We start from the raw sequence: 22,307 nt of genomic DNA on the forward strand, positions 1-22,307 counted from the left end.
CCCTGTATCTTGTATGTTGAGTTGTTTGTATGTGAGACTAAAAATTTCCCCCCCACCTGTATCTTGTATGTTGAGTTGTTTGTATGTGAGACTAATGATTTCCCCCCTGTATCTTGTGGGTTCGGTATATGGGGTGATTGGGGTGGGTGGCTTGGAGGGGGTTGGGGTCAGTGGTTTGGAGGGAATCGAGGTGGGTGAACTGAGGTGTGTGGAGGGAGGGCTTGGGATATGGTAAAGTCTTTGTACATACATTAACGTACATTTTGAAACATTTGTATAAAAATATATATTAAAAAACAAAAAACATCCCACAATCCCTAGGGAGACTGCACCGTTCTGTTTCCATGACTACTGGTTACTATTGCTAGATTGTGGATTGCTATTAAGACACAGTGAGGAAAAAAGAGCTTGAGAGGGATGGGGAGTGAGGGAGAAAAAATAGATAAAATGAGAGACCAGAGGATCGGAGAGATGGACAGTTGAGACTGTTGTCATAACATGGTGCTATACAATATGGAGCCTACACCAGTCTACTGAGAGGAACATACACTGCCCTCCTACTAGGGCTGGTTCTGCTGTTCATTTTGGGCTGAATGATGACCCCTGGTGGTCATTCAATGTAAACTGTTTCAGAGTAGGCCTACTATCCTAGTCTGATATAATTGTTGTTCAGAATGAAATCTCTCTCTCTCTCCAGTTACCCTGCAGTGTGCGAGTTTCTACAGACCAACAACTTGTTGTCAGTCATCAGAGCACATGAAGCGCAAGATTCTGGGTAAGAGGAGCCCTACTTGTTCTTTGGTTATTGACAAAACAATGTGTTATTCTTCCCATGGTGAGTGACATAGTGTGTGTTGATCCGGGGCTGGGATGTGGGTTAAGTGTTTGGGGGCTGGGGTTGGGGTTAAGTGTTTGGGGGCTGGGGGCTGGGGTTAAGTGTTTGGGGGCTGGGGGCTGGGGGCTGGGGTTGGGGTTAAGTGTTTGGGGGCTGGGATTGGGGTTAAGTGTTTGGGGGTGGGGATGGTGGTTAAGTGTTTGAGGGGTAGGGATGGGGGTTAAGTGTTTGGGGGCTGGGGTTGGGGTTAAGTGTTTGGGGGTGGGGGGATGTGGGTTAAGTGTTTCTTGGGTGGGGATGGGGGTTAAGTGTTTGAGGGGTGGGGATGTGGGTTAAGTGTTTGGGGGCTGGGGACTGGGGTTGGGGTTAAGTGTTTGAGGGGTGGGGATGGGGGTTAAGTGTTTGGGGGCTGGGGGCTGGGGGCTGTGGATGTGGGTTAAGTGTTTGAGGGGTGGGGATGGGGGTTAAGTGTTTGGGGGCTGGGGTTGGGGTTAAGTGTTTGGGGGCTGGGGTTGGGGGTTAAGTGTGGGTTAAGTGTTTGAGGGGTGGGGATGGGGTTAAGTGTTTGGGGGCTGGGGTTGGGGTTAAGTGTTTGGGGGCTGGGGTTGGGGGTTAAGTGTTTGGGGCTGGGCTGTGGGTTAAGTGTTTAAGGGGTGGGGATGGGGGTTAAGTGTTTGGGGGCTGGGGGCTGGGGATGTGGGTTAAGTGTTTGAGGGGTGGGGGATGTGGGTTAAGTGTTTGGGGGCTGGGGATGTGGGTTAAGTGTTTGGGGGTTGGGGGATGTGGGTTAAGTGTTTGGGGGTTGGGGGATGTGGGTTAAGTGTTTGGGGGTGGGGATGTGGGTTAAGTGTTTGGGGGTGGGGCTGTGGGTTAAGTGTTTGGGGGTGGGGAAGTGGGTTAAGTGTTTGGTGGTGAGGATGGGGATGGGGGTTAAGTGTTTGGGGGTGAGGATGTGGGTTAAGTGTTTGGGCGGTGGGGATGTGGGTTAAGTGTTTGGGGGTTGGGATGTGGGTCAAGTGTTTGGGGGTGGGGATGTGGGTTAAGTGTTTGGGGGTGGGGCATGTGGGTTAAGTGTTTGGGGGTGGGGATGTGGGTTAAGTGTTTGGGGGGTGGGGCGTGTGGGTTAAGTGTTTGGGGGGTGGGGATATGGGTTAATAGGTGATAGGGGTTGTTATGTCAACACAAACAGTTCCGTCAACCAAAACAGCAGCGTCAGGTTTCATAATCAAATCATTCCATTTCTAAACACAGTTGTCCACAGTCAAGTCTACCCTTAACCACACAACAACCATATATTTAACCCTACACCCCTTAATGTTCAACCCCAATATGGAATCCTAACCCTAATCCTAATCTGGATTCCCTGACTGTGTCCCTGTTTAGATACCGAATGTACAGAAAGAGTCAGACTACAGGCTTCCCCTCCCTCATCACCATCTTCTCAGCACCTAACTACCTGGACGTCTACAACAACAAAGGTCCGAGACACACGCACGCATGCGCGCACGCACACTCACACACACACACACCAGTAGGCTATGAGTGTGTAACAGGCCTGCCCACTCTCGTTCTTTCACAGCGGCGGTTCTGAAGTATGAGAACAACGTGATGAACATCCGCCAGTTCAACTGTTCCCCTCATCCCTACTGGCTGCCCAACTTCATGGATGTCTTCACCTGGTCCCTGCCCTTCGTTGGAGAGAAAGGTGTGAACAACGACTACACGTATTACAAACACCAAAATAGTATGTTCTCTTAATATGTTCTCTATTGTGTCTTGGTCTTTGCCTCTCTCTCTCTCTCTCTCTCTCTCTCTCTCTCTCTCTCTCTCTCTCTCTCTCTCTCTCTCTCTCTCTCTCTCTCTCTCTCTCTCTCTCTCTCTCTCTCTCTCTCTCTCTCTCTCTCTCATACACTGTGGCCTCTCTCACACTCTCTCTCTCTCATATTGACTGTGGCCTCTCTGTCTCTCTCTCTCTCTCTCTCTCTCTCTCTCTCTCTCTCTATCCTCTCTCTATCTATCTATCTATCTATCTATCTATCTATCTATCTATCTATATTCTCTCTCTCTCTCATATTGACTGTGGCCTCTCTCCCTGTATCTCTCTCTCTCTCTCTCTCTCTCTCTCTCTCTCTCTCTCTCTCTCTCTCTCTCTCTCTCTCTCTCTCTCTCTCTCTCTCTCTCTCTCTCTCTCTCTCTCTGTCTCATATTGACTGTGCACTCTCTCTGTCTCTCTCTCTCTCTGATTCTGTCTCTCTCTGTCTCTAAAGGGAAAATAAATAAACATACATATGGGTTGTATTTATAGTAGTGTTTGAGCTTCACTGGTTGCCATTTTCTTGTGGTAACAAGTTACAAATCTTGCTGCTGTAACGATATTCATTGTCGGAAGACGAGGAATCATCGGACCAAAGCGCAGCGCGCTAAGTGTTTATACTTTTATTTCAACTGAACACTAAATAACAAAAATAACAATGAGAATAAACGAAAACCGAAACAGTCCTGTCAGGTGCAGAAACACAAAACAGAAAATTACTACCCTAAAAACCCTGTGGGAAAAAGCTACCTAAGTATGGTTCCCAATCAGAGACAACGACAGACAGCTGTCCCTGATTGAGAACCATACCCGGCCAAAAAAAAAAAATACAAAAACATAGAAAAAGGAACATAGAATGCCCACCCTAGTCACACCATGATCAAACCAAAATAGAGACATAAAAAGCTCTAAGGTCAGGGTGTGACAGTACCCCCCCACCAAGGTGCAGACTCCGGCCGCAAAACCTGAACCTATAGGGGTGGGTCTGGGTGGGCATTTCTCCGCGGTGGCGGCTCTGGTGAGAGACCCTGGTAGCAAGCCCCGGACTGGGGACCCTCGTAGAGAGCCCCGGACTGGAGGGCGCCGCTGGAAGCTCCGGACCGAAGGGCGCCTCTGGAGGGTCCGGACTGGAGGGCGTCGCTGGAAGCTCCTGACTGGAGGGCGACACTGGGGGCTCTGGACTGGAGGGCGTCGCTGGAAGCTCCTGACTGGAGGGCGACACTGGGGGCTCTGGACTGGAGGGCGTCGCTGGAGGGAGGAGACGCAGAGACAGCCTAGTATGTGGGTCTGCCACAGAGCCCATCCGGCTGGGAAGACCTACAGGAGGCCTGGTGTGTGGTTAGGCTCAATGCCCACTTTCGCCCGGCACGGGCGGAGCGCAGGCTTAGGGCGAACTGAACCCTCCCAGCGCCCTGGAGACACAGTACGCAGAGCCGGCGCAGGATACCCTGGGACGAAACGGCGCACCGGAGACCAAACGCGCTGAGTTGGCACAATCCGTCCTGGCTGGATGCCCACTCTCGCATGGCACTTGCGGGGGGCTGGCATATAGCGCTCCAGGCTATGAACGCGCACTGGAGACACCATACGCTTCACCGCATAACACGGTGCCTGACCAGTACCACGCTGCTTCCGGTAAGCACGGGGAGTTGGCTCAGGTCTATCGCCTGACTCCGCCAATCTCCCTGTGTGCCCCCCCACACATTTTTGGGGGGCTGCCTCTCGTGCCTGCTGTGCTACCTTGCCTCATATCGCCGCCTCAGCTTTGGCTGCCTCTAGTTCTTCCTTTGGGCGGCAATATTCCCCAGCCTGTCTCCAGGGTCCTCGTTACCAGGCTGCTTGGTCCGTTTGTGGTGGGTAGTTCTGTAACGATATTCGACGTCGGAAGATGAGGAATCATCGGACCAATGTGCAGCGCGGTAAGTGTTTATACTTTTATTTCAACTGAACACTAAATAAAAAAAATAACAAAGAGAATGAACGAAAACCAAAACAGTCCTGTCAGGTGCGGAAACACAAAACAGAAAAAACTACCCACAAAAACCCTGAGGGAAAAAGCTACCTAAGTATGGTTCCCAATCAGAGACAACGATAGACAGCTGTCCCCGATTGAAAACCATACCCGGCCAAAACAAAGAAATACAAAAACATAGAAAAAGGAACATAGAATGCCCACCCTAGTCACACCCTGACCAAACCAAAATAGAGACATAAAAAGCTCTAAGGTCAGGGCGTGACAGATGTGATGGTACACTGTAGTATTTCACCCAATAGATATGGGAGTTTATCAATATTGGGTTTATTTTCAAATTCATTTTGGGTCTGTGTAATCTGAGGGAAATATGTGTCTCTGATATGGTCATACATTTGGCAGTGCCCTCTCTCTCTGTCTCATATTGACTGTGCCCTCTCTCTCTCTCTCTCTCTCTCTCTCTCTCTCTCTCTCTCTCTCTCTCTCTCTCTCTCTCTCTCCTTCTCTCTGTCAATTCAATTAAATTCATGGGCTTTATTGGCATGGGAAACGTATGTTAACATTGCCAAAGCAAGTGAAGTAGATAATATACAAAAGTGAAATAAACAATAAAAAATAACAATAAACATTACATTAACAGAAGTTCCAAAAGAATAAAGACATTACAGATTTCTCTCTCTGTCTCTCTGACTCTCTTTCACTCTGTCTCTATCTTTCCACAGTGACAGAGATGCTGGTGAATGTTCTCAGTATCTGTTCAGATGATGAGCTCATGGAGAATGATGGAGAGGAAGAGGTCTATGATGGTAATCATACCTTTATAGAGCTTGTAGTCCTAAAAACCAATGAGTCACCTCTGGTCCGTTCAGCCATACCCCAATGAGTCACCTCTGGTCCGTTCATCCATACCCCAATGAGTCACCTCTGGCCCGTTCAGCCATACCCCAATGAGTCACCTCTGGTCCGTTCAGCCATACCCCAATGAGTCACCTCTGGTCCGTTCAGCCATACCCCAATGAGTCACCTCTGGTCCATTCAGCCATACCCCAATGAGTCACCTCTGGCCCGTTCAGCCATACCCCAATGAGTCACCTCTGGTCCGTTCAGCCATACCCCAATGAGTCACCTCTGGTCCGTTCATGTCATGTATTGTCATGTCTTGTCCCTGTGCTTTCTCTTCGTTTCCCCCTGCTGGTCGTATTAGGTTACTTTCTCTCTCTCTATCTCTCTCTCTCTCTATCGTTCCGTTCCTGCCCCCAGCTGTTCCTCATTCTCCTAACAACCTCGTTTACTCTCTCACACCTGTCCCCTCTTTTGCCCTCTGATTAAGTCTCTATTTCTCTCTCTGTTTCTGCTTCTGTCCTTGTCGGATTCTTGTTTGCTTTGCCCTTGTTCCGTCCTGTTGTAATCTGCCTCTTCATCAGATACTGCGTGTGAGCAGGTGTCTCTATCCTCTACGGCCCGCGCCTACCCGAAGGGACCTGCAGTCTGTTGCCGCTAGCCCTGCAATTCTCCTCAACTACTAGAAGGGGGACTCTCCTGTTAAGCTAGAGGATTTATTTTTTCCCTGTTTGGACATCTCCTGTAAACATTGAGGATTTATGTTTTCCCTGTTTGGACATTAAAAGACTCTGTTTCTGTTAAATCGCTTTTGGGTCCTCACTCACCTGCATAACAGAAGAATCCGACCCAGAATGGACCCAGGGACTTCGGATCCTCTCTACTCAGCCGTCAAGATCCAGGGAGCGATGCTAGGCAGACACGAGCAGGAATTGTCTGTTGATCGAGATGCCGTTGAGACCCTGGCCGCCCAAGTCTCCGACCTCTCAAAACATATTCACAATCTCCGCCTCGATCCACCGGCTACTTCCAGGGCTTCTGAGTCTCCGGAGCCCAGAATTAATAACCCACTGTGTTACTCTGGGCAGCCCACTGAATGCCGCTCGTTCCTCACCCAGTGTGATATTGTGTTCTCTCTCCAGCCCAACACGTACTCCAGGGGTACAGCTCGTATCGCCTACGTCATATCTCTCCTTACTGGACGGGCTCGTGAGTGGGGCACGGCAATCTGGGAGGCAAGGGCTGAGTGTACTAACCAGTATCAGAACTTTAAGGAGGAGATGATACGGGTTTTTGATCGTTCAGTTTTTGGGAAAGAAGCTTCCAGGGCCCTGTCTTCCCTATGTCAAGGTAATCGATCCATAACGGATTACTCTATAGAGTTTCGCACTCTTGCTGCCTCCAGTGACTGGAACGAACCGGCGTTGCTCGCTCGTTTTCTGGAGGGTCTCCACGCGGAGGTAAAGGATGAGATTCTCTCCCGGGAGGTTCCTTCCAGCGTGGATTCTTTGATTGAACTCGCTATTCGCATAGAACGACGGGTAGATCTTCGTCACCGAGCTCGTGGAAGAGAGCTCGCGTTATCCGTTTCCCCCCTCTCCGCATCACTACCATCTTCCTCCACTGGCTCAGGTGCTGAGCCCATGCAGCTGGGGGGTATTCGCATCTCGACTAAGGAGAGGGAACGGAGAATCACCAACCGCCTCTGTCTCTATTGCGGTTCCGCTGGTCATTTTGTCATTTCATGTCCAGCAAAAGGCCAGAGCTCATCAGTAAGCGGAGGGCTACTGGTGAGCGCTACTACTCAGGTCTCTCCGTCAAGATCCTGTACTACCTTGTCGGTCCATCTACGCTGGACCGGTTCGGCAGCTTCCTGCAGTGCCTTGATAGACTCTGGGGCTGAGGGTTGTTTTATGGACGAAGCCTGGGCTCGGGAACATGACATTCCTCTCAGACAGTTAGGGGAGCCCACGGCCATGTTCGCCTTGGATGGTAGTCCTCTCCCAGGATTCAGTGTGAAACGCTACCTTTAACCCTCACTGTCTCTGGTAATCATAGCGAAACCATTTCTTTTTTGATTTTTCGTTCACCTTTTACACCTGTTGTTTTGGGTCATCCCTGGCTAGTGTGTCATAATCCTTCTATTAATTGGTCTAGTAATTCTATCCTCTCCTGGAACGTTTCTTGTCATGTGAAATGTTTAATGTCTGCTATCCCTCCTGTTTCTTCTGCCCCCTCTTCACAGGAGGAGCCTGGTGATTTGACAGGGGTGCCGGAGGAATATAATGATCTGCGCACGGTCTTCAGTCGGTCCAGGGCCACCTCCCTTCCTCCTCCTGCCAGTCGTCTCAGACCGCTTTCCATTCCCTCTCGACCGTGGTCTCATATCGCCTTAGACTTTATTACTGGTCTGCCTTCGTCAGCGGGGAAGACTGTTATTCTAACGGTTGTCGATAGGTTCTCTAAGGCGGCTCATTTTATTCCCCTCGCTAAGCTTCCTTCTGCTAAAGAGACGGCACAAATCATCATTGAGAATGTGTTCAGAATTCATGGCCTTCCGTCAGACGCCGTTTTGGACAGGGGTCCACAATTCACGTCTCAATTTTGGAGGGAGTTTTGTCGTTTGATTGGGGCTTCCGTCAGTCTCTCTTCCGGTTTTCATCCCCAGTCTAACGGTCAAGCAGAACGGGCCAATCAGACTATTGGTCGCATCTTACGCAGTCTTTCCTTTCGAAACCCTGCGTCTTGGGCAGAACAGCTCCCCTGGGCAGAATACGCTCACAACTCGCTTCCTTCGTCTGCGACCGGGCTATCTCCTTTTCAGAGTAGCCTCGGGTACCAGCCTCCGCTGTTCTCGTCTCAGCTCGCCGAGTCTAGCGTCCCCTCCGCTCAGGCTTTTGTCCAACGTTGTGAGCGCACCTGGAAGAGGGTCAGGTCTGCACTTTGGCGTTATAGGGCGCAGACTGTGAGAGCCGCTAATAAGCGTAGGACTAAGAGTCCTAGGTATTGTCGCGGTCAGAGAGTATGGCTCTCCACTCGTAACCTTCCCCTTATGACAGCTTCTCGCAAATTGACCCCGCGGTTCATTGGTCCGTTCCGTATTTCTCAGGTCGTTAATCCTGTCGCAGTGCGACTTCTTCTTCCGCGACATCTTCGTCGCGTCCACCCGGTCTTCCATGTCTCCTGTGTCAAGCCTTTTCTTCGCGCCCCCGTTCGTCTCCCCCCGTCCTTGTCGAGGGCGCACCTATCTACAGGGTCCGGAAGATTATGGACATGCATCCTCGGGGCCATGGTCATCAGTACCTAGTGGATTGGGAGGGGTACGGTCCTGAGGAAAGGAGTTGGGTTCCATCTCGGGACGTGCTGGACCGTTCGCTGATCGATGATTTCCTCCGTTGCCACCAGGTTTCCTCCTCGAGTGCGCCAGGAGGCGCTCGGTAAGTGGGGGGGGTACTGTCATGTATTGTCATGTCTTGTCACTTTGCTTTCTCTTCTCTTCGTTTCCCCCTGCTGGTCGTATTAGGTTACTTTCTCTCTCTCTATCTCTCTCTCTCTCTCTATCGTTCCGTTCCTGCCCCCAGCTGTTCCTCATTCTCCTAACGACCTCGTTTACTCTCTCACACCTGTCCCCTCTTTTGCCCTCTGATTAAGTCTCTATTTCTCTCTCTGTTTCTGCTTCTGTCCTTGTCGGATTCTTGTTTGCTTTGCCCTTGTTCCGTCCTGTTGTAATCTGCCTCTTCATCAGATACTGCGTGTGAGCAGGTGTCTCTATCCTCTACGGCCCGCGCCTACCCGAAGGGACCTGCAGTCTGTTGCCGCTAGCCCTGCAATTCTCCTCAACTACTAGAAGGGGGACTCTCCTGTTAAGCTAGAGGATTTATTTTTTCCCTGTTTGGACATCTCCTGTAAACATTGAGGATTTATGTTTTCCCTGTTTGGACATTAAAAGACTCTGTTTCTGTTAAATCGCTTTTGGGTCCTCACTCACCTGCATAACAGTTCAGCCATACCCCAATGAGTCACCTCTGGTCCGTTCAGCCATACCCCAATGAGTCACCTCTGGTCCGTTCAGCCATACCCCAATGAGTCACCTCTGGGCCGTTCAACCATACCCCAATGAGTCACCTCTGGTCCGTTCAGCCATACCCCAATGAGTCACCTCTGGTCCGTTCAGCCATACCCCAATGAGTCACCTCTGGTCCGTTCAGCCATACCCCAATGAGTCACTTCTGTTCTGTTCAGCCATACCCCAATGGGGAAAGAATAGGATTTTAGGATAAATGCCAAAAATAAGGTCAAATCAAATCAATGTTTATTTGTCAGGTGCGCCGAATACAACAGGTGTAGACCTTACAGTGAAATGCTTACTTACAGGCTCTAACCAATAGTGCGGAAAAAAGGTGTGTGTGTGTGTGTGTGTGTGTGTGTGTGTGTGTGTGTGTGTGTGTGTGTGTGTGTGTGTGTGTGTGTGTGTGTGTGTGTGTGTGTGTGTGTGTGTGTGTGTGTGTGTGTGTGTGTGTGTGTGTGTGTGTGTGTGTGTGTGTAGGTAAGTAAAGAAATAAAACAACAGGAAAAAGACATTTGAAAATAACAGTAGCAAGGTAATATACAGACACCGGTTAGTCGGGCTTATTGAGGTAATACAATGAGGGAGAAAAGTATTTGACCCCCTGCTGATTTTGTATGTTTGCCCACTGACAAAGAAATGATCAGTCTATAATTTTAATGGTAGGTTTATTTGAACAGTGAGAGACAGAATAACAACAAAACCTTCCAGAAAAACGCATGTCAAAAATGTTATAAATTGATTTGCATTTTAATGAGGGAAATAAGTATTTGAACCCCTCTCAATTAGAAAGATTTCTGGCTCCCAGGTGTCTTTTATACAGGTAACGAGCTGAGATTAGGAGCACACTTTTAAAGGGAGTGCTCCTAATCTCAGTATGTTACCTGTATAAAAGACACCTGTCCACAGAAGCAATCAATCATTCAGATTCCAAACCCTCCACCATGGCCATGACCAAAGAGCTCTCCAAGGATGTCAGGGACAAGATTGTAGACCTACACAAGGCTGGAATGGGCTACAAGCAGCTTGGTGAGAAGGTGATAACAGTTGGTGCGATTATTCGCAAATGGAAGAAACACAAAAGAACGGTCAATCTCCCTCGGCCTGGGGCTCCATGCAAGATCTCACCTCGTGGAGTTGCAATGATCATGAGAACAGTCGATCATGAGGAATCAGCCCAGAACTACATGGGAGGATCTTGTTAATGATCTCAAGGCAGCTGGGACCATAATCACCAAGAAAACAATTGGTAACATACTACGCCGTGAAGGACTGAAATCCTGCAGCGCCTGCTCAAGAAAGCACATATACATGCCCGTCTGAAGTTTGCCAATGAACATCTGAATGATTCAGAGGACAACTGGGTGAAAGTGTTGTGGTCAAATGAGACCAAAATGGAGCTCTTTGGCATCAACTCAACTCGCTGTGTTTGGAGGAGGAGGAATGCTGCCTATGACCCCAAGAACACCATCCCCACCGTCAAACATGGAGGTGGAAACATTATGCTTTGGGGGTGTTTTTCTGCTATGGGGACAGGACAACTTCACCGCATCAAAGGGACGATGGACGGGGCCATGTACCATCAAATCTTGGGTGAGAACCTCCTTCCCTCAGCCAGGGCATTGAAAATGGGTCATGGATGGGTATTCCAGCATGACAATGACCCAAAACACACGGCCAAGGCAACAAAGGAGTGGCTCAAGAAGAAGCACATTAAGGTCCTGGAGTGGCCTAGCCAGTCTCCAGACCTTAATCCCATAGAACATCTGTGGAGGGAGCTGAAGGTTTGAGTTGCCAAACGTCAGCCTCAAAACCTTAATGACTTGGAGAAGATCTGCAAAGAGGAGTGGGACAAAATCCCTCCTGAGATGTGTGCAAACCTGGTGGCTAACTACAAGAAACGTCTGACCTCTGTGATTGCCAACAAGGGTTTTGCCACCAAGTACTAAGTCGTGTTTTGCAGAGGGGTCAAATACTTATTTCCCTCATTTAAATGCAAATCCATTTATAACATTTTTGACATGCGTTTTTCTGGATTTTTTTGTTGTTATTCTGTCTCTCACTGTTCAAATAAACCTACCATTAAAATTATAGACTGATCATTTCTTTGTCAGTGGGCAAACGTACAAAATCAACAGGGGATCAAATACTTTTTTCACTCACTGCATGTACATGTAGATGTGGTTAAAGTGACTATGCATATACGATGAACAGAGAGTAGCAGTAGGGTAAAAAGAGGGGTGGTGAGACACGATGCAGATCTGAGGTTAACGCAGGTTTAGGAGATCTTATACGTGTTGATTGGTAGGTTCAAGTTCACTCTATTGTTATGGCAATATAACCTTCCTTTTCACTTCCTTGTGATTGGTGTCCTGTGTTTTACTCCTCTGTGATTGGTTCCTTCCAGCCAATGCAGCGGCGGCTAGGAAAGAGGTGATCAGGAACAAGATCCGTGCCATCGGAAAGATGGCCAAAATGTTCCAAGTTTTACGGTGAGTGAGCTTCAGTGTATGTGTGTGTGCGTGTGCGTGTGTGTGTGTGTTTAATCCTCTATGTGTGTGTGTTTTAGGGAGGAGAGTGAGAACGTATTGACCCTGAAGGGACTGACACCCACTGGCATGCTGCCCAGCGGAGTTCTGTCAGGAGGCAAGCAGACTCTGCAGAGCGGTGAGTACACACACACACTGGCAAGCACGCCCACACACACACACACACACCGGCAAATACGCCCACACACACACACACACACACACACACACACACACACACACACACACACACACACACACACACACACACACACACACACACACACACACACACACACACACACACACACACACACACAGGCAAACACACCCACACACATACACACACACACACTGGCAAACACATACACACACACACACACACACACACACACACACACACACACACTGGCAAACATGCCCACACACACACACACACACTGGCAAACACACCCACACACTGGCAAACACACCCACACACATATACACACACACACTGGCAAACACGTCCACACACACACACACACACACACACACACACACACACACACACACACACACACACACACACACACACACACACACACACACACACACACACACACACACACACACACACACACACACTGGCAAACATGCCCACACACATATACACACACACACACTGGCAAACACACCCACACACTGGCAAACACACCCACACACATATACACACACACTGGCAAACACGTCCACACACACACACAACACACACACACACACACACACACACACACACACACACACACACACACACACACACACACACACACACACACACACACACACACACACACACACTGGTAAACACGCCCACACACATATAAACACGCCCACACACATATACCCACATTTTTACATACATTCTCATGACGCATGCACATACGTACACACACACACACATTCCCACTTTCTCACACACATTTGCATTCACACACTACTACATCTATCTATCTATCTATCTATCTATCTATCTATCTATCTATCTATCTATCTATCTATCTATCTATCTATCTGTCTGTCTGTCTGTCTGTCTGTCTGTCTGTCTGTCTGTCTGTCTGTCTGTCTGTCTGTCTGTCTGTCTGTCTGTCTGTCTGTCTGTCTGTCTGTCTGTCTGTCTGTCTGTCTGTCTGTCTGTCTGTCTGTCTGTCTGTCTGTCTGTCTGTCTGTCTGTCTGTCTGTCTGTCTGTCTGTCTGTCTGTCTGTCTGTCTGTCTGTCCACCCCTCTCTTTCCTTTATTTCCTTTCCTCTGTCACCCTCTTTCTTTCTTTCTCTCTCTCTCGCGCTCCCTCTATCTCTATCCCATGTTCATCCTCTGTCACCCCCTCTCTCTTTCTCTCTCTGTCCCATGTTCATCCTTTGTCAACCCCCCTCTCTCTCTCTCTCTCTCTCTCTCTCTCTCTCTCTCTCTCTCTCTCTCCCTATCCCATGTTCATGCTATGTCTCTCTCTCTCTCTATCCCATGTTCATCCTCTCTCTCTCTCTCTCTCTCGCTCTCTCCCTCTCTCTCTCTCTCTCTATCCCATGTTCATCCTCTCTCACTCTCTCTCTCCCTCTCTCTCTCTCGCTCTCTCTCTATCCTATGTTCATTCTCTCTCTCTCTCTCTCTCTCTCTCTCTCTCTCTCTCTCTCTCTCTCTATCCCATGTTCATCCTCTCTCCCCCTCTCTCTCTATCTCCCTCTCACTCTCTATCCCATGTTCATTCTCTCTCTCTCTCTCTCTCTCTCTCTCTCTCTCTCTCTCTCTCTCTCTCTCTCTCTCTCTCTCTCTCTCTCTCTCTCTCTCTCCCTAGCCCATGTTCATCTTCTGTCACTCTCTCTCTCTCTATCCCATGTCCATCATCTGTTACTCACCACGTCAGTCAGTGTCACCCTCACCTCACTACTGCTGAGGAGTAATAGCCTGGTGTATGTGTGTATGTGTGTGAGCTAATGCTAGCTACCGAACATGCTAACACCAAATGCTAACACCAAACACCTTCTGTACTGAGGGCTGCAGTGCCGCTATAAGGGTTTTGCATGAATAACCCTCACCCTCCTCCCTCTTTCTCTCTCCCTCTCTTTCTCCTTCACTCTCTATCTTTCTCTCACTCTCACTCCCTCTTTCTCTTTCTCTCCATACTCAGCTACCATTGAGGCCATTGAAGCCATTGATCCTGATGAGGACGCAGAAGGTAAATTCCACTCATGCATCAACAATTAGATTAAGCGAGTGAGTGTGTGAGAGAATGAAAAAGGTAGAGAAAGAGGGAGATAAGGCATGGCGACCCATCTACGCCATACACGTATCCACAATGCATTGAGCTCTTCTAACAGCACTGCTCATGGTGAAGCCTGACTGCTCTTATTCCTTCTCCTCACAGACACTCCCCTCTACACACTTCTCACACTTCACTCTCACACACAAACACACACACACACACACACACACACACACACACACACACACACACACACACACACACACACACACACACACACACACACACACACACACACACACACACACACACACACACACACACACACACACACACACACACACACACACACACACACACACACACACACACACTCCCCTCTACACGCTCCCCACACACACCCTCAAACTCACATACCTCAAGACATGCTCCGGAAAACACACACACACACACAAACCAGCTGGGGGAGGAATCTGACCCTATGATAACTCTAACATCGTCCCTACACAATGACATCATCCCTACACAACCTCTGCTATTTTGTTTCGGTACAACAACATGTGCTGTGTGAAGCCTGTGGAGTTTTGCGTTGGAACCTTCCAGAAGGACAACCACCTCTGCAGCCCTCCACCAATCAGGCATTTACGGTAGAGTGGCCAGACGGAAGTCACTTCTTAGAAAAAGGCAAATGACAGCCCACATGGAGTTTGCAAAAGGTACCTAAAGGACTCTCAGGTCATGAGAAACAAGATTCTCTGGTCTGATGAAACCAAGATTGGACTCTTTGGCCTGAATGCCAAGCGTCGCATATAGAGGAAACCTGGCACCATCCCCACGGTGAAGCATGGTGGTGGCAGAATCATGCTGTGGAGATGTTTTTCAGCGGCAGGGACTGGGAGACTAATCAGGATCGAGGGAAAGACGAACAGAGCAAAGTACAGAGAGATCCTTGATGATAACCAGCTCCAAAGCTTAGGACCTCAGACTGGGGCAAAGGTTCACCATCCAACAGGACATCTCTGGAGAGATCTGAAAATAGCTGTGCAGCGAAGCTCCCCATCCAAACTGACAGAGCTTGAGAGGATCTTCAGAGAAGAATGGGAGAAACTCCCCAAATATAGGTGTGCCAAGCTTTTTAATACATATGCAAACATTTCTAAACATTTCTAAAAACCTGATTTTGCTTTGTCATTATGGGGTATTATGTGTAGATTGATGAGGGGGAAAAACAATTGAATCCATTTTAGAATTAGGCGGTAACATAACATGTGGGAAAAGTAAAGGGGTCTGCAGTGTATATAGCTTGGAGCTACCGAATGACATTTTTGGTGAGTTTGGACATTTACAAGCGAATGTGAATGAGAGACACTGTGCAAATGAACAACGTTTTGACGCATGCTTGTCTGAGGTTAGAAGCAGCATGTGAACTGTTGTGGAAATTCTAACCAATTGAGAGAGACTTTGTTATTTCTTCAAACAATCCATCTTTATTAATAAGAATTGCAATAATGAAGCAGGTCAGTCATGCACCCCGAAGTGTAAGGCTAAGAGCTCGATGACACAATGAGTACAGAAGCCTTATATAGTCAAACTATCTTACACAAGCACATACAAAACATCTTGGTATGTGTTCATGTGTGGTGAATGAGACTAAACTATGATAGAAGGTGCAGACTAACTGTAAATTGGTCGTCTCGTTCTGTAGCAACAGCTAGTTATTCTAATCTTCTAGTGAGATCTCAAAACAACAGCTAGTTATTCTACTCTTCTCGTGAGATCTCAAAACAACAGCTAGATATTCTACTCTTCAGGTGAGATCTCAAAACAACCGTTAGTTATTCTACTCTTCTAGTGAGATCTCAAAACAACAGCTAGTTATTCTACTCTTCTAGTGAGATCTCAAAACAACAGCTAGTTATTCTACTCTTCTAGTGAGATCTCAAAACAACAGCTAGTTATTCTACTCTTCTAGTGAGATCTCAAAACAACAGCTAGTTATTTATTCTCAAAACAACAGCTAGTTATTCTACTCTTCTAGTGAGATCTCAAAACAACAGCTAGTTATTCTACTCTTCTTGTGAGATCTCAAAACAACAGCTAGTTATTCTACTCTTCTTGTGAGATCTCAAAACAACAGCTAGTTATTCTACTCTTCTCGTGAGATCTCAAAACAACAGCTTGTTATTCTACTCTTCTCGTGAGATCTCAAAACAACAGCTAGTTATTCTACTCTTCTAGTGAGATCTCAAAACAACAGGAAATCAGTTCAGTTTCTCAGCAGAAAATCAACGGTTTCCTGAATGGGGTCAAGCAAACACTTTTTGCGGTCTGCCCAGAGGGTGTGTGGTTGCACACCCACACACACATACACAAGCATAAACTTCAAGAGATCCTTCAACACATTAGAAGTCATATAAACTGAAAGAGGTTAACATAGATTTTTCACTCAAGGTACATGCTGTGTCTGTGTGGAGTCTGGAGTCGTTAGGGCAACAGTCCTGCCTGCTCTGCTCGAAGAAGATGGGGCAATAGCAGAAGGGCCAAGAACGGAGAGGAGAAAAGACACCATACAATCAAGATAGCAGGCAGTTGTACAGATTTCTCAAACACGGTAGAAAGCTAACACAATATGATGCCCCGTCTCCTTATTAATTCAGCCACTTACTGAGATAACTAGGAAGTTAATGGGACGCATTAATGCAGAATGCTGTGATTTTCACGCAGACAAAAACATTAAACACATAAGAAATATCTTGCTGCGTCTTGAAGACGCAGATCTAAAGTGCTTCTTATTGTCATTTCTGCTCGGCATCAGACACATTTTGTGCTTCAGTTGCACTTCTCCACTCGGCTGACAGAGCTCTCTGAATAATGTGTAGCTACTTTTCTTTCTCTGGTACTTTTCCATATAGACTAGTTTTCTCTGTTGGTTTTCCACATAGACTAGTTTTCTCTGGTACTTTTCCATATAGACTAGTTTTCTCTGTTGGTTTTCCACATAGACTAGTTTTCTCTGGTACTTTTCCATGTAGACTATTTTTTCCGGTATAATGCAAGATTGACTTTAAGCAAACCTTTAGGAAATGTAGCTAGATACATTCTGTCTATGATAAACATTAGAAATATGATGGCAATGCATCGTTTTTTGCCCAAAATACCTTGCTTTTTCATTGTAAACTCATTTACTTGTGTGGCTGCCAGACAAATAGCATTGTACTTCTGTTATCATCTGATGAAAATGAAGCTATTTTCTGCTGAATGTGTTGAACAAAAATGTATACTGAACAAAAACATAAACGCAACATAGAACAATTTCAACTATTTACAGTTACAGTTCATAGAAGGAACTTCCTAGGTTTTGGCCTTTCTAGGGAGTTTTTCCTAGCCACCGTGCTTTTACACCTGCATTGTTTGCTGTTTGGGGTTTTAGGCTGGGTTTCTGTACAGCACTTTGAGATATCAGCTGATGTACGAAGGGCTATATAAATAAATTTGATTTGATTTGAAATACATTCATTAGGCCCGAATCTATGAATTTCACATGACTGGGCAGGGTGGCATCCATGGGTGGGCCTGGGAGGGCATAGCCCCCCCTCCCCTTAAGAGCTAGGCCCAGCCAATCAGAATGAGTTTTAGTACAGACACAAATACTCCTCAGTTTCATCAGCTGTCTGGGTGGCTGGTCTCAGATGATCCCGCAGGTGAAGAAGCTGGAAGGGACGTCCTGGGCTGGCGTGGTTACACGTGGTCTGCGGTTGTGAGGCCGGGTTGGACGTACTGCCATATTCTCTAAAACAACGTCGGACGTGGCTTATGGTAGATAGACAAAGGCGGGTGGATTATCTTATGGTCCTTCTGTAGCTCAGTTGGTAGAGCATGGCGCTTGTAACGCCAGGGTAGTGGGTTCGATCCCCGGGACCACCCATACGTAGAATGTATGCACACATGACTGTAAGTCGCTTTGGATAAAAGCGTCTGCTAAATGGCATATATTATTATTATTATTATTATATTAATTCTCTGGCAACTGCTCTGGTGGACATTCCTGCAGTCAGCATGCCAATTGTGCGCTCCTTCAAAATATAGACATCTGTGGCATTGTGTTGTGTGACAAAACTGCACATTTTAGTGGATTTTTATTGTCCCCAGCACAAGGTTTACCTGTGTATTGATTATGATGTTTAATCAGATTCTAACAGGGATGTAAAAAAATAAATAAGCTTTTTGCTTTTTTTCTCTTAACCTATTGTACAAGTTGACAGCAGGTATTTACTTAAGAAGTAGCTACAAATATTAAAATGTATTGAAAAACCTCAAAGAAATAGTTTAAACAGTATTGAAAACCAAACCCCTAACTATTTCCAAATACCCCATATATATTTTATTTATTTATTTAACTAGGCAAGTCAGTTAAGATCAAATGCGTATTTACAATGACGGCCTACCCCGGCCAAACCCGGATGATGCTGGACCAATTGGGTGCCGCCCTATGGGACTCTCAATCACGGCCCGATGTGATACAGCCTGGAATCAAACCAGGGACTGTAGTGATGCCTCTTGCACTGAGCTGCAGTGCCTTAGACCGCTGCGCAACTGCTGTTCACTGTGTACTTTTATTTATGAGAGGTGTTGACATGTTGAATGCACCGAGTTGTCTTTCTAAACTACTAGCACACAGCTCGGAAACCCATGTATACCCCACAAGACATGCCACTAGAGGTCTCTACACAGTCCCCAAGTCCAGAACAGACTATGGGAGGTACACAGTACTACATAGAGCCATGACCACGTGGAACTCTATTCCACATAAGGTAAATGATGCAAGCAGTAGAATCGGATTTTAAAAAGCAAGTAAAAATAAATCTAATGGAACAACAGAGACTGTGAAGAGACACACACAAAGGTACAACACATGCTTTGTGATATTGTTATATGGTGGCAGAACTAATGGGGTTCCTTAATAATCCCCAGGAAGAGTAGCTGCTGCCTTGGCAGAACTAATGGGGTTCCTTAATAATCCCCAGGAAGAATAGCTGCTGCCTTGGCAGAACTAATGGGGTTCCTTAATAATCCACAGGAAGAGTAGCTGCTGCCTTGGCAGAACTAATGGGGTTCCTTAATAATCCCCAGGAAGAGTAGCTGCTGCCTTGGCAGAACTAATGGGGTTCCTTAATAATCCCCAGGAAGAATAGCTGCTGCCTTGGCAGAACTAATGGGGTTCCTTAATAATCCCCAGGAAGAATAGCTGCTGCCTTGGCAGAACTAATGGGGTTCCTTAATAATCCCCAGGAAGAGTAGCTGCTGCCTTGGCAGAACTAATGGGGTTCCTTAATAATCCCCAGGAAGAATAGCTGCTGCCTTGGCAGAACTAATGGGGTTCCTTAATAATCCCCAGGAAGAGTAGCTGCTGCCTTGGCAGAACTAATGGGGTTCCTTAATAATCCCCAGGAAGAATAGCTGCTGCCTTGGCAGAACTAATGGGGTTCCTTAATAAACCCCAGGAAGAGTAGCTGCTGCCTTGGCAGAACTAATGGGGTTCCTTAATAAACCCCAGGAAGAGTAGCTGCTGCCTTGGCAGAACTAATTGGGGTCCTTAATAAACCCCAGGAAGAGTAGCTGCTGCCTTGGCAGAACTAATGGGGTTCCTTAATAAACCCCAGGAAGAGTAGCTGCTGCCTTGGCAGGAACTAATGGGGTTCCTTAATAAACCCCAGGAAGAGTAGCTGCTGCCTTGGCAGAGCTAATGGGGTTCCTTAATAATCCCCAGGAAGAGTAGCTGCTGCCTTGGCAGAACTAATTGGGGTCCTTAATAAACCCCAGGAAGAGTAGCTGCTGCCTTGGCAGAACTAATGGGGTTCCTTAATAAACCCCAGGAAGAGTAGCTGCTGCCTTGGCAGGAACTAATGGGGTTCCTTAATAAACCCCAGGAAGAGTAGCTGCTGCCTTGGCAGAACTAATGGGGTTCCTTAATAAACCCCAGGAAGAGTAGCTGCTGCCTTGGCAGAACTAATTGGGTTCCTTAATAAACCCCAGGAAGAGTAGCTGCTGACAGGGCAGAACTAATGGGGTTCCTTAATAAACCCCAGGAAGAGTAGCTGCTGCCTTGGCAGGAACTAATGGGGTTCCTTAATAAACCCCAAGAAGAGTAGCTGCTGCCTTGGCAGGAACTAATGGGGTTCCTTAATAACCCCCAGGAAGAGTAGCTGCTGCCTTGGCAGGATTAACGGGGTTCCTTAATAAATACAAAGTCCCTTTTCCCAAAGAGCCCTAACTCCTTAGTGTGTAGCAACTGCATTGTAACTACATTGTGTGTGTGTATTACATCTGTGTGTAATTGTGATGAGATCTGTTTCCCCAGCAATCCGAGGCTTCTCTCCTCAACATAAGATCAATAGCTTTGCGGAGGCCAAGGGTCTGGACCGGATCAACGAGCGCATGCCCCCCCGCCGTGACGCCGTCAACAGTGTGGGTGTCTCCATGGGCCGCATGAACATGGGGGAGCCCAACGGCACAGACAACAACAGCAATATACAGGGATGATGCACACACACATACATTTAAACACTATTTCATACACACTCTGAAACACACACATAGATATGAAGTACATACACCAACATACACACATTTGACTTACACATACTCACAAATACACTTGATTTATACATAAAGTACACACACATACTTATACATACACATAAACACAAACATACAGGCTACACAAGTCAACATATACCCTTATACAGTGATGGCACACACACCATCCTCCTCCTCCCCCCTACCCCGTCCTGTTGCTGCCCAGCCCACCTTTCCACCAGTGTGGCAAGACTTTGCCATGGATGGTTGAGGCGTCCTACTGGACAAACTGTACTGCAGGTTCCATCATTACCTGATCTGACCTGGTCACACACACTACTGAAGTCCCCTGACCTGACCACAACACACTACGGAACACTCTACTGGACATTCTGGAACACTCTACTGGACGTTCTGGAACACTCTACTGAACGTCCTGGAACACTCTACTGAACGTTCTGGAACACTACTGGACGTTCTGGAACACTCTACTGAACGTTCTGGAACACTACTGGACGTTCTGGAACACTCTACTGAACGTTCTGGAACACTACTGGACGTTCTGGAACACTCTACTGAACATTCTGGAACACTCCAATGCAAAACAAAGAGCTACTGTTCTGTTCTCATTGTGTAGTAGGGGTGACTGGGTGACAGATGTTACCTTTCTGTTGTGTTGGGGGCAGAGGGAGAGTGGGGGGGATTGGGGAGGGGAGGCATGGGCTGAGAGGTCAACGAGGGCTGAGGTGGCATGCGGGAGAGGGACTTCCTCTTCCTCTTCTCATTTTAAAACAGGAATTTTGTGGTCAGCCCGGTTGGTGGTTTACTTCATTCACTTTATTTTATAAGATAGATAGATAGATAGATAGATAGATAGATAGATAGATAGATAGATAGATAGATAGATAGATAGATAGATAGATAGATAGATAGATAGATAGATAGATAGATAGATAGATAGATAGATAGATAGATAGATAGATAGATAGATAGATCGAGAGATCGAGAGATCGAGAGATCGATCGAGAGATGGACTGGATAGTTGTTGTGATGTCCATGGGAGTTTATTTGTGTGTGCTTGTGTCTGCATTTGCGATTGTGTGAGTGTATGTGTGTCTGTGGGGGTGAAATTTGAATGGCATTTTCATATGCAACATACAAGGTTGTGCTATCGAACATGTTTTGCTACCAGTACTATATGATAATAACATTCAAATGAAACATATTATTTATTAACTTCAAGGAAAAGACTATGTTGCCAGAAGGTTAAAAATGCAGTCTTATTACCTGAGTGTTCTCTCTCGATCTTATTTTATAAGCCAATATGCTCCACTGGTCAGTTAGTCAGGACTAAAGTGTGTGACCCACCGTTAATTCACACAGAGTTCACAGTACACTCACTACACCCCAGACAGACGCTGCCTCTAAAGTCAGTCA

The 22,307-nt window shown here is 47.0% G+C and overlaps 1 protein-coding gene across 3 annotated transcripts; it reads left to right on the forward strand.

Moving 5' to 3' along the window:
• Positions 1 to 322: 322 nt before the first annotated feature.
• LOC124011241 (serine/threonine-protein phosphatase 2B catalytic subunit alpha isoform-like) lies at positions 323 to 21,556 on the forward strand. Of its 3 annotated transcripts, none has more exons than XM_046324400.1 (8): positions 323 to 775; positions 2,219 to 2,313; positions 2,415 to 2,540; positions 5,343 to 5,426; positions 11,934 to 12,018; positions 12,096 to 12,193; positions 14,220 to 14,267; positions 20,653 to 21,556. In XM_046324400.1, the coding sequence occupies exons 1-8, from the start codon at positions 675 to 677 to the stop codon at positions 20,832 to 20,834; spliced, it is 819 nt and encodes a 272-aa protein (XP_046180356.1). In that variant the 5' UTR covers positions 323 to 674; the 3' UTR covers positions 20,835 to 21,556. The 3 variants fall into 3 exon arrangements, with proteins under 3 accessions (XP_046180356.1, XP_046180358.1, XP_046180357.1); XM_046324402.1 differs by lacking the exon at positions 20,653 to 21,556 and adding an exon at positions 16,746 to 17,681; XM_046324401.1 differs by lacking the exon at positions 14,220 to 14,267.
• Positions 21,557 to 22,307: the final 751 nt, after the last annotated feature.

This window comes from Oncorhynchus gorbuscha, linkage group LG23 (assembly GCF_021184085.1).
Source record: "Oncorhynchus gorbuscha isolate QuinsamMale2020 ecotype Even-year linkage group LG23, OgorEven_v1.0, whole genome shotgun sequence".
In the NCBI taxonomy this organism is placed as follows: domain Eukaryota; kingdom Metazoa; phylum Chordata; class Actinopteri; order Salmoniformes; family Salmonidae; genus Oncorhynchus; species Oncorhynchus gorbuscha.

Bases quoted from the DNA above. Each gene is read 5' to 3' on its own strand.
- LOC124011241 (XM_046324400.1), top strand. From the start codon at position 675: ATGAAATCTCTCTCTCTCTCCAGTTACCCTGCAGTGTGCGAGTTTCTA. The intron at 776-2,218 runs GTAAGAGGAGCC...GTCCCTGTTTAG, and splicing joins CATGAAGCGCAAGATTCTGG to ATACCGAATGTACAGAAAGA. The intron at 2,541-5,342 runs GTGTGAACAACG...ATCTTTCCACAG, and splicing joins GCCCTTCGTTGGAGAGAAAG to TGACAGAGATGCTGGTGAAT.